A 12,161-nucleotide genomic window follows, 5' to 3' on the forward strand; every position below is an offset into this window, starting at 1 on the left:
TGCTGTACTTTGTCTGATACTTCCAAGACCATTAATTAAAAAGGGCAAGTATTACTGGCAGGTCAGAGAGTAAGAAGTTTAGGGATGCTACTTCCTGATTTGGAGAAGCCTAAGATCAACTTCCAAAGCACAATCAGATGCCATACGACTGAAAAGTTTTAGAAAAGGTGCCTTTGCATATTGTACCATAGTCATAGTAATGATTTGTGCTGTTGTGAACAAACAGAACTTGCCTTGTGAATTCATTTTAGTTACTTTTTACTTAGAGGACAGACTACCAAGTAATGTGAGAGAAAGAATGGATGGTCCTTATTTATTCTGAAAGTATAAATACACAGTGATTTTCACCAAGCTTAATGTATGCAGCAGTAAGGGGAAGAAAGTCTATCTGGTTTTACTAGGTAAAGGCAAGATAAAGTTTTTAAGACAGTCTACACATCAGTGTAGAATACTTCACATTTTCATAGTGACAGAGTATGAACTATGGTTTGTACTCCAAGAGACAATAGTTTCAGGCTGCGATGAATTATCTGTGAGGAACAAAACAGTGACTGATAGAATCTAAGTCTGAAAGTTTTATTTCACACTGGTTTCAAGGCTGAATTGGTGGCCTGAGAACTGTAACGCTGCTTTGCTACTTATCTGGTTTAGTCTATCTTACTTTGATACTGATGTTAGTCTGTCCTCATAGATCCATTTCCATATGCAACCACTTGTGGTAATGACAGTAAAAGTTTCTGCTTTTCCCCACTTCTTTTTCCTGCAAATCAAGGTTGGCTTTTCCACAGGTATGTGGATGGTGTAGCTGAAAGTGCCAGACTTCATAAAAACAGCCATTCCCAAGTAGGTACATGAACTTAGCCCACAGAAAATTATAAGATGCAAAATCTAAAGTCTTCCTATGAAGATCACTGGACCTTCTTTGTATCACTGGTGTCAACAGCTTCACATACCACAAGTACTTTAGGGAGAACATCCAAGAACAGCATTTCATAGTTCAGACCAGTGGGATGGGATTTGTCTGGGTCCTCAGCAGATGCCAATTTAAACATTGTTAATTTATTATGAGCAGCAATGATCCAAGCAGATATATTATTCATAAGAACATCAAAGATCCAAGGAAGAGGACCACATAAAATTACTTGTTTCAGGTCTCTTTGCAGAGATGATTGTACCATGAGAGAACTCTGCAAGCCAAGATGTTCTACAAACTGGTAGAGAGCCAGACTAAAATACAACCAGATTTATGCTTAAAAACAGACAAGGCTACTCCAAGTAATTATTTTATATTTAGAGCATGAGATGGACGTATCAGAAGACCATTCATAACATCATATTTATGCTCAGTTGACAGATAATTTGCATAAGGTCAGATAGGCTGAATGCAAGTTACTGGGTTTCATGAAACGATCCTTTGCCATCTTTGTACATGCTCAGGTGCTACTCAAAATATAACACACATTAACTTAGCCACTGCACTAACATCACAAAATTACAACCATCATAATAGACCCAGGTCTTATAGAAAGGTCAGTGCTCAGTAACCTACACTGCATAGCAAAGCATTACAATGGATAACTCTAACTATTACTTCCTAAATCTAGGTCATTACAAAGTACGAACTGAAGGCCAGACAGATGATCACTGAAACCAGTAGCAATGCAAAGGTGAAAAACAGAAGGAAGAAGGAAGAAGGGGAAGAGACAGAAAGGGAGGTTAAGCTCTTCTAGGTGGAGTGAATGAAAAAAGAGGAAGGGTGTCCATGCAATTACTCACATGCAATATAGCCTCCAAACACATGACTTCTACAGACAGAATAGTTCAGACCTTGCTTTATGCTTTAAGTCTGAGTTGCTTCAACTTCATCTATAAATTGACATAAGCAAGTTAAACAACTTTAGGCCCACATGATTCAACTTGATACTACCATATCAATTTAACTACAGTGATACGAACAGCAGGTTTAGAATCCCGGCCTGTTAAACTTTAGTCAAGCCACAATTACTACCTGGGACCATGTTCCATCACCAGCATTTAAAAGACAATTTACTCACAACAGATTAAAGTGGTCTCTGGAGCAAAGACCAAACAAAACTTGGACTCTTCAGGCAGAAGCCTTGTTTGAAAGTCATGTTTACATGATGGAATGCTACCCAAGTGAAATTAAGCAAGTAGGTAAATGATATCCCACAACCGGCCTTACACAGCCTCGGTGGTGTTACCCATAGGTGGATGCTCTCAGTGTCAGATTACCTGTATAAAAGGAGCACAAATTGCTACCTGTAATGGACCAATGCCTACTTTGAGTCTGACAAGACCCAGTTCCTAAAGAGGTTTCAAGGGTGTAAATCCCAAGCAGAATCAAACACACCTTCATCCTCTCAGCTGAAGGGCAAATGCTTATGTCCTCACCTTCACATGCGCCAGCTTAGGTAGTTCTCCAGCTCACACTGATTACCATTCTAGGCACTGGTGGTTTCTTTTAAACAAGTAGCAAGTGCAACTACTTAATTCAGGGCTGACAATCTTGCTTCCAGGAGTGAGTGTTGTAATGCTGAAGATAGTATCTTTGCGCTTCCCTTTGTAAATCTAGCTATAGATACTAGGCCATGAACAAATTAAGAGTGTCACTGTACTGGGTTTGCATGGCCAGGTTTTGGTAGAGAGGATGGGGCTACAGGGGTGGCTTCTGTTACAAGCTATTGGACGCTTCCTCCATGTCTGATTGAGCCAATGCCAACCAGCTCCAAGACGGAGGTGCTGCTAGCCAAGTCTGAACCAATCAGAAATGGTGGTAGTGCCTCTATGATAACACATTTAAGAAGGGAAAAAAAAAAAAGTTATTGTGCAGATGTAACTATGGCCAAACAGCAGAGAGAAAAAGCTCTGCAGACATCAAGATCAGTGGAGAAGGAAGGGGAGGAGGTGCTCCAGGTGCTCCAGTTGAGATTCCCCTGCAGCCTGTAGTGCAGACCATGGTGAGGCAGCTGTGCCCATGGAGGTGTACAGGGGTGCAGAGATCCACTTGCAGCCCATGGAGGAGACCCACAGCAGAGCAGGTGGATGCCTGAGAGAGGGCTGTGAACCCATGGGAAACCCATGCTGGAGCAGGAGCCTGGCAGAGACCTGCAGGTCCATGGTGAGAGGAGCCCATGCTGGAGCAGGTTTACTGGTGGGACTTGTGACCCTCTGGGAGACCCACGTTGGAGCAGCCTGTGCCTGAAGGACTGCACTCCATGGTAGCAACCCACAGTGAAGCTGTTTGTGGAGAGCTGTTGCCTGTAGGATAGACTCACACTGGAGAAGTTCATGGAGGACTGTCTCTCGTGGAAGGTACCCCATGCTAGAGCAGGGGACTCTTCTCCCTGAGCAATGGTGGGAATAACCTGTGATGAACTGACCACAGCCCAATTCCCCATCTCCCTGTGCCACAGTGGGGGAGGACAAAGAGCTTGGGAAGGAGGGAGGGGTGGGGGAAAAGGTGTTTTTAAGATTTATTTTACTGCTCATTATTCAGCTCTGATTTTGTTAGCAATAAATTCAATTCATATTCCCCAATCGAGTCTGTTTTGCCCTTGATGGTATTTGGTGAATGATCTCTCCCAAACCTTATCTTGAACCATGAACCCTTGGTTGCATTTTCTCTCCCCTGTCCACTTGTGGAGGGGAGTGATAGAGAAGCTTCAGTGGGTGCCTGGCATCCAGCCAGGGTCAACCCACTAGAGTTCACACAATGCCAAAAGACAAATACCTAGGACAATTAATCACCTAGTAAACAGTTACATCCAATTCACTATTGCAAAGAATACATATCTACCCAGTACAAACCAAACCTATGCTGCAGCCAAACACCACTTCCAAACCTGCGAGAAGTCTGCCAAACACAAAGACCAAATTAAGTACAAAGCAGATACTGTAACACCATTCAGCTCTGGAATACTTGACAAGCCTGAGTTTTAAAAAGGTACAGACTGGACTTCCCATAGTTGAGATAAACACAAATGCTAATCTTGGCTTTCTAAATATATTGTTTATTTATAGTTGAACGTTAACATCTGAACAGAAATTGGCAATCATGCAGGGATAATCTTTCAGTGATGTTTCTGTTTAAACTGAAGTCCACAGTAGCCACATGTTCCAGTCTTTGTATCTTTGTCCTGCAAAAACATAAAAATAAAACAGCTGCTATTTTCACTTTATAAAACTTAGAAATTACAATTTTTGTCTTTTTATGCTATCTTAAAACTGATCAGTATAGCTGAAGTACTGAGTTTAATCTTATCTGAAACACTGGAAGAAAAAATGATGGTATGAGGTTCATGCTTTATTTCTATATCCTATGCAGCTCTCCTTCTGCCACACTCTCAACTACCAGGCCTAAGTTCGACAACATAATTTCGAAGTCAAGCCAAATGATATCTCTTCAGCAATAAAGGATCCTCTTTCCAAACTGGACACCTTAAGATAGTTTAGTTGTTTCTGTTTCAATGTTCTGAAAAGATCACTTCATAATTATTTTAATACAGAATAGGATTTGGCATTTCCAAGACAGGAATTTTGGTAAGTGACAGAGTTATTGTTCACTACAGGAAGGAGGAAAATTTCAGTAGAAATCCATGAGAAATGCTGAAATAAAATATTTTAGAGAAAAGGAGTAGTTACTGCTGTATAAAATTTTATTATTTTCTCCAAAAGATACAATACAAGACAGTTAAATACTCAGGAATCTTCTGTTATTTAGCAACACAACTACTTGCAGTCAATTACAAGATTCATTATTATTAGTTATTACAAGATTCAAAGCCAATAATCCAAACTACCCTCCACTCCCAAAAGCCTAGATTTCAGTTGTCAGGAGTAGGGGAAATAAGCTGATCTAAGACCATTCTCTCTGTTTGCAGACTTTAGCTTTTAAGATCTAAATCAGACATCTTGTAATTTGATTATTAACACAAAAAAGACCGCAAAATTCACAACAAACTAAAGCATTCTTCAAGAAGAGTGTGGTACAGGTCAAACAAATCAACATAAATGCAACTCACCATTAGTGTGCTACACAAGTTAAGGCAGGAGAACATTTCACAAGTTAAGGCTGCAGCTTCCTAAGTGTTACGAATCAGAACCTCCCAGCATTTGACTTTGAATAATGTCAAATGAATCATTACAAAGTTCTTTTTTTCAAAATAAAAATGCTTGTGGTTATAGTTAGGAGTCAAAACAACACTAAAGGACTCCAGCTCTCCCCTATTGCTCTTTTGGGCAATAAGCAAATGTTAAAGCAAGCAGAGATTTTAAGACATCTGCAATCATGGTCTGCCTGAGAACAGTACTTAAGAAACAGGTCATCATCACTGATTCCACTAAGGTCATATAACAGTAGCCTCAATATTTTTGCTCTCTAGAACAAGAATACACTGGAAATAATCACTACAGTCAATAGGAGGTCAATACAACAACTATTTTTCATTGACTCTCTTGTCTAAGATTGAAACATTCAACCTTCAAAACTACCAAGATTCCCAAAGGCTGAAAGAGGGGTTTTATTTGGTTGGTTTTCTCTTTTCTTCCCTTAACCTCTCAAAATTCAAAATAAACTGCATATTCCTAAGCATACTGCAAATGCATTGTCAGTCTACATGGTGGAATTTAAATAGAGCCTCAAAACACAGTGAGAATATTATTTCTTTGGTCTCAAGGTACTGCTTGTTCTTACTACTTCACTTAATTTCTTTTTTTAAAAAATATTGTCCTATTAATCAAAATTTCAAAAAGAAATTTCTGTGACTTCAAATAAGAGCCTTCTAATTCTTCCTATTTTATATTAGGCAACAAATAAAATGAGCACTTCAAGTGGTTACTCCTTTTACTTGGGTAAACTTTTACTTGGTTAAACTAACATGACAAAAAGTAGATAATCTTATAAACAATTTACAAGCAAAATATGCTATAGGCAGAATAATGATATTACCAAGTTGATGTATACTTTAGGATGTCCCAAAGCTCCACCACCACCATCGCATGATATCACTCTGCTTTCAACTTCACTCACAGGTTGCTCTGCTATCAAATCAATTGCAAAATTCTTGTTCACCTGTAAGAAAAAGAGGGAAACTTTCGGATACCTTCCCCAGTCAAACAGAAAGCAATTGCTATTTGCTGCCTCCCAAGCAGTTCCACTACAGCCACTGTGAGAAGTTACTGCACAGGCTTTCTTACATCTTCTCCACCAACTCTGTGCCAGAAGCCAGATCAATGAACTACACGCTAAACTCTGAAAAAGTAATCCCCTTCCCCTGATAAGACAGGCCACATCAGTGCTTCGGTTTATGTGACCCAAGCAGATTCAACAGGTGAGCAGGAACAAGCAGACAAGAACAGAAGATATTCAACCAACAATCCCTCTGTATTCTGCGTTAGTGACTACATGATAAAACTGCAAAATCACTGCTGATATACCCAAAAATAATAGTGAGACAAGTAAGGTCAGGTACAAGATAAAACAATTGCCGTTAATTTAGAGTCTCTAACCACACACTTTATTTTATCACACACAAGAATCTCACAAAAACATGAATGGAGCGCATAAAAACAAGTCAGAAAGACAAATTGTTCATCATTAGAAAAAAGAAAAGCCTCTAAATGTCACTACGCCACTCTGTAAATCCATCATATTCACTTCCTGAATATGCAGATCACTGACAAGTAGGGCTTATTCCTAGACCACACCTGCATGGCCTGGCAAACATATCCATCCCTGGACAGGCTGGCAACTTTAGCCTCAGCAAGAACTACAGCACTCCAATAGACTCCAAATAAGCACTGAGCAGACAACTACTACCACAGATCAGATAAAAATACTCCAGGAGGGGCCAGCTTTTTCAAAGGTGATGTTATACGCACATGAATATCAAATAGTATGTACACCCAAAGAAGGCACTATCCACTGCTCTGTGTATAAGGCTCATAAACATGCTGGTATTTGAATGAGGATGAAATTCTTAGGAAACAGGTAGCTATACATCCATTATATGAATCCTTAAGAACTACAATGGTATTCTTATATAGTATCTTTCACCAAGTCTCCAATGAAGTCTCCCCAAAATCTGCATTTTTGGTACAGAAATGGAAAAGTCACTTTTGGTAACAACAAATTTGTCTTTACCAAAAGATGATAGCTTAAAAAAGTTAACAAAAAATAAAGTTTTGGTATTGAAACAATTCGCAACATCAAGAACCCCGCTGCCTGGGGCCTGTGTCAACAAGTCATATGTAACTTTTGCCAAAAGGCAAGGGCTTTTACTGCTGCTTTTAATAAAGCTCGAAAATGTGCATCTTTGATTTCAAGCTAAAGAAGGAGGGAAATAGCACCACGATACCCCTTTGCTTCAAGCTCAGAAGCAAGAACTCCACTCTTGCCAACATTTTTTAACCACAAAGGTATTTGTGAGGAGAGGGGAAAGCAAGAACTTCTAAACCACTCTATAGCTGATTTGTTTGTGGTTCAGCCCACTAAACAAGAGACAGTCCAGGAATTCACAGGGAAAACACATCACAAGAAAAAAGAAGTAGTTTCAGTTACATCAAGTCCCTTCAACTAAAGCACAGTAGTACTTAGCAGGAAGGAGATGTTTCCCTCAGCACATCCAGATGTGCCTTGCCCAATGCATAATTCAGTGGGTAGTTTTTTTCCTGGCCACAGTGCCAGCTTGACAATTCCATTCCTGTTTCTTTCCACCTACTTGCCTGTGCCAGAACATGATCTAAGAGATCAAAGAGATAAAACCAAACTTGGATTTGACCCAAGTCCAAAGACCTAGAGTGAAAGCAGGAGAGAGTACTTAAAACAGACCAACACTGAGGTCAGTTCTCACATCTTCAGCTGCTGCACTACAGAAAGGGGCACTAGCCCAACAGAAAATGTAGAGCTGAAGTGAGGATGGTAGTGTTGAATTGGGTCCTGTGCTACCTTAGGAGTTATAGAAGGGCAGACCTAGTTGAACTGCAGCAGATGCAGTTTAGCAGTTGCCATGCTCAGTTTTGTCAAAGCTACTTGCTTTAGGCCCTTGCCAGAAAGCACTAATCCCCCAGTTCTGCACATCCAGCACAGAGAGCAATGAAGTCTGCTAAAACATGTGGGTTTCCTAAACAATTAGGCTGGCAGAACTGAGGGGACAATGACCACATATGGTAGGCTGTGCCCCTGGGCCTGGCCACTTGAAGCACCACAGCACAGGCACAGACCCCCTCACTGGGGGTGCCCAGTGGCTGTGTCCCCAGACAAGAAAGCTGCCTTGGCTTTCTGGGCCCAGTGGCTGGACTGGGCTAATCACAAGCCAGACTCAACCACCTGGCCCATACTGAAGGCAAAGAGAAGAAGTGATGAGAAGGAACAGTCACCAGCATCACAGGTGAGCTTTTGCTTCAGAAACAAGACAACATTCAGACTACAGACACGGATGTCAAACCCTAACACCAGCAGCTGAAACACACTGTGGGACAATGCCAAAGCCCCTACAGAGGGATCCCATTAATAAGCAAAGATGAGGATCATTTTAGTATTTAAGGTGTAAATTTTGTCCCAATTTCACAATTAAAACTTAGCACTAAACCTTGCTCAGCAGACTTAAAGTTTGACTTTTGCTGGAGAAGCAAGAACTGAATTGAACTGAAAACCCTAGGTGTTCCACACCACATAGAGTCTGAAATCACCTGATGGCCAAGCACATTAGAGGGACCCTGCCCTGTGAAGAATTAGGCTTAAGGAGCATTTCCTACAAACTTACAGAAGTAGCACAGAAACAGGCAGTACACTTGGAAGAGACCTCCTTTGCCAACTACTCTTCCAGAGGTAAGCTAATTCATCATTTTAAGTGACATTTTCATTTAATTATTTCCCATGTAGAATTCCCATTTTTGTCACACAGCATGAGTTAAATTGTATCCACAACACAATGAGGTGAACTGAATATGAAAACTTGGAAATCAGTATAATTAGTTCAGGTTGATTTAAGAAGAAAATAATTACATGCAACTACATTAAAAATCTACCACACCTGATATTGAATGCCTCCACTATACATAAACATTTACAGCATTAACACTAAAGCACTAATCAGAGACTCAGAAATTGAGAAATACAATTTAGATGAAACAATCTCTATTTCTCTCCCAAAGGCCAGCAGATCCCTGATGGAGCTGTACTGCTTGATCATTTGAGAAAACTCAGTGCTAAAAGACTTATCAATGACATTAAAAACATATGAAAAGTTTTTTTAAACAGAAACGGTTCCGAGTTTAAGATGTTCAAATGCCTACAACTTCAACAACCTAAATGCAAGCACTTAACAGGTGTAGAGCAAGTCTTGAGTTTTCCAAGTTTGTCAAAAGTAGGAAGGTAGACAGAAGACATTATAAGTTGTCTTAAAAAGAATTTTCATTGTAGTGAAAAAAAAAAACAACACCGAAACTCAAAATCCAAACCAGTTTGTTTCATTTTGGCTGGGGTTTTTGGGTTTGGTTGGTTTCTTGGTTGTTGGTTATTCTGGCGATTTTTTGGTTTTTGGGTTTTTTCAATGACAATCAGGTTGAGGACATCACTATCAGGTACAAAGAAAAAAAACCCACAAACTACCCCCTCCTCCATAAGAAAAAGGAAGAATGAGTTACCTCCTTTTGTCGTCCAACAAATCTAACTCTTCTATAATCCTTCTCATCGTATACCTAGAACATAAAACAAACTCGATCTTATTTAAATAGCAACTACTATAAACAAAGAACACAAAGGCTTACAGAATAAACAGTTTTAACTGCTTCCCTGGTTTCAAGTATTATCATCATCTTACAAGTATGTACTACATAGGAAAAGTAGTTTCCATTTCTCTCACACAAGAAAATAAATTGCACGTTATAGAGCAAAAAAAAAAGGAAACTGCTGGTTTGGGGGTGTGGCATGAAAGCCAGTAAACAGAAGCCTTAGTTCTGATCATAAAGGTGAACACAGATTTATTACTCACAATGCCTTTCCTTGATCTTCCACTGTCATCTAGAAAGCAAACCAAACTAGGAAATTCAAGTTTTGTATTTATTTGTGTTCCGTTAACTAACCACAGTGAGAGCCTTCGCACGTTATATCCACCAGTCGTGCCCCTCTCGCGTTTCCACAGGGCACCACACGAGCCTCCCTCTCTCGCACGCTCAGTTTCTCCATTAGAGAAGAGATAAAGTGGAGCTACAAAGCACTGACACAAGCGTACCTCCCACCTGCCAGCTCCTCGGCTGGGTCAAATGCCGGGTTCAGACCGGAACGCCCGGTAATTGCCAATGACCCTGTACTAATTAACAGGGTTGGGTTCTTTTATTTCTGAAACCTGCGTACGGATCATCCAAGAACACTAATTTCCACAGCGCCTACTAAACGGAGAATCACAGAATCACACAGAATCAATCACAGGTCGGAAAGGACTTCTGAGACCACCGAGTCCAACCACTGACTCAACACCACCGCGTCAACCAGACCGTGGCACCAAGTCCAGTCTTTCCTTAAACACCGCCAGGGACAGTGACTCCACCATCTCCCTGGGCAGCTCATTCCAATGTCTAATCACCCTTTCTCTGAAGGAATTCCTCCTAATGTCCAACCTAAGCCAACCCTTTACATCACAGCATGCCAGCGCGCTTCTCGCAGCCCCGGCACTATTTCCCCGCGGCGCGCCCTCCGCCCTCCCCGGGCAGGGGAGGGGTAGCAGCACCGGGCCCGGCGCGCTCACCTGCCCTGTGTGCGTCACCAGCTCGCCGGTCTCAGAGACCCGTACGCCATAGGGCCGAACGGCGGCAGCAGCAGCGGCGGCGGCGACGGCCGCCCCGGGCCGGGACAGCAGCGGGCGGCCCCGCGGCACCAGCCAGCGGAAGGTCGCGGCGGGCGCCGCCATCTTCGCGCCAGCCACGTGAGTCCCGGGCGGGCGGGGCGCGGCCCTGGCCCCGCCCCTCCCCGGACCCCGCGCGCGCTTCCGGCTGCGGGCGGCACTCGTGGCGGCGGTGAGTGCGGGGAGAGCGGCGCGGTGGGCTGGGCTGGGCTGGGTTGGGTGTCCGCCTGCCCCGCGGAGGGGAGAGGGTATCGGGGCGGGTTTCCTCACCGTCGCGCTGTCCCCGCAGGGCACGGAACATGCTGTCCCTCCTGGCCCGGGCCGCCTCCGCGGGCCCGCTGCGCTCGCTGTGCCGCTCGCCCTTCTGCTCGCTGGCCCCGTGGGGGCGGGCGGCGGGCAGCGGGGCCCAGGCGCAGTGCTGGGCTCCCCGCGGGCTGCTGGCCGTGCCCCCGCCGCCCGGGCCGCCGCTGCCGGCGCTGGTGGCGGGGCTGAAGACGAAGACGGTGCTGAAGAGGCGCTGCAAGGATTGCTACATCGTGCGGCGGCGCGGGCGGCTCTACGTGTACTGCAAGACCAACCCCCGGCACAAGCAGCGCAAGGGGTAGAGCCGGGCCCGGAGCCGTCCCGGCGGGCACGGAAGCAGCGCGGCGTTCGCCGGCCGGGCCTGGAGCCCCCCCGCTGTCCCTGCCCCCGGACCGCCGGCTGTCGCCCGGCTACGCCCTGGCTTCAGAGAGCCGACTGCCGGAGACACGGACCGCAAAACGGTGCGGGGGACAATGTTTCATCCTAACCCAGATGTAGAGTGAGTTAGATCCTGGACGGTCCTTGCCGTAACTTCAGACCGTGGATACTGGGAACTGAAATGGGAAGCCACAACTCTCAGGACCTCTCGTCATCTTAGTCGTGAAGCCTTACTTAAAATCGCCTCACTGTTAAATTAGTAAGGATGAAGCTGAATCATTGAAATCTGAGATGCATTTCTGTTTAATTAAGGCAAAATGAAAATAAACTTAATTCTTACAGTATACAATGTTTTCTTTTCTTAAAAAAACCCTGAGATGTTGAAAACTGTGATAACAGAACCAGTAGTTTCAAACTCAGGTGGGCTCTTAAGTAGCAGATGATATGAAATATGTCACATTGGAAGATAATATTCTAGCTTTTGCCTTGGTTCATAGGTGAGGTAGAAATTTATTTTAACTGTTGAGTTACAGCAGACATAATCCTGTGTAGCTTCAGTAATGCCAATGTAAATAACCCTTGCTGCTTATCACTGGGTTTTGAAGGGAGATGATATTT

The 12,161-nt window shown here is 43.3% G+C and overlaps 2 protein-coding genes across 3 annotated transcripts; one reads left to right on the forward strand and one right to left on the reverse strand.

Moving 5' to 3' along the window:
• Nucleotides 1-4,010: 4,010 nt before the first annotated feature.
• NDUFS6 (NADH:ubiquinone oxidoreductase subunit S6) lies at nt 4,011-10,949 on the reverse strand. The gene is made up of 4 exons (XM_027644018.1): nt 10,767-10,949; nt 9,667-9,720; nt 5,969-6,091; nt 4,011-4,157 (listed from the first exon to the last, which is right to left on the reverse strand). The coding sequence occupies exons 1-4, from the start codon at nt 10,926-10,928 to the stop codon at nt 4,092-4,094; spliced, it is 405 nt and encodes a 134-aa protein (XP_027499819.1). The 5' UTR covers nt 10,929-10,949; the 3' UTR covers nt 4,011-4,091.
• A 34-nt stretch (nt 10,950-10,983) lies between these two features.
• On the forward strand, nt 10,984-11,887 carry MRPL36 (mitochondrial ribosomal protein L36). 2 transcript variants are annotated; one of them, XM_027644020.1, is made up of 2 exons: nt 10,984-11,034; nt 11,152-11,887. In XM_027644020.1, exon 2 carries the CDS (start codon nt 11,162-11,164, stop codon nt 11,465-11,467), a length of 306 nt encoding a protein of 101 aa, XP_027499821.1. In that variant the 5' UTR covers nt 10,984-11,034; nt 11,152-11,161; the 3' UTR covers nt 11,468-11,887. The 2 variants fall into 2 exon arrangements, with proteins under 2 accessions (XP_027499821.1, XP_027499820.1); XM_027644019.1 differs by having other exon boundaries at nt 11,021-11,060; nt 11,103-11,887.
• Nucleotides 11,888-12,161: the final 274 nt, after the last annotated feature.

Source organism: Corapipo altera, unplaced genomic scaffold, assembly GCF_003945725.1.
Source record: "Corapipo altera isolate COAL_440 unplaced genomic scaffold, ASM394572v1 24b, whole genome shotgun sequence".
Lineage (NCBI taxonomy): Eukaryota > Metazoa > Chordata > Aves > Passeriformes > Pipridae > Corapipo > Corapipo altera.

What these genes read in the sequence shown, in the direction of transcription:
- MRPL36 (XM_027644020.1), top strand. Translation starts at nt 11,162, where the DNA reads ATGCTGTCCCTCCTGGCCCGGGCCGCCTCCGCGGGCCCGCTGCGCTCG.
- NDUFS6 (XM_027644018.1), bottom strand. Translation starts at nt 10,928, where the DNA reads ATGGCGGCGCCCGCCGCGACCTTCCGCTGGCTGGTGCCGCGGGGCCGC. An exon ending in TTGTTGGACGACAAAAGGAG is followed by an intron (nt 6,092 to 9,666) that starts GTAACTCATTCT and finishes TTTTTCTTACAG; the next exon opens with GTGAACAAGAATTTTGCAAT. An exon ending in CTAAAGTATACATCAACTTG is followed by an intron (nt 4,158 to 5,968) that starts GTAATATCATTA and finishes ATGTTTTTGCAG; the next exon opens with GACAAAGATACAAAGACTGG.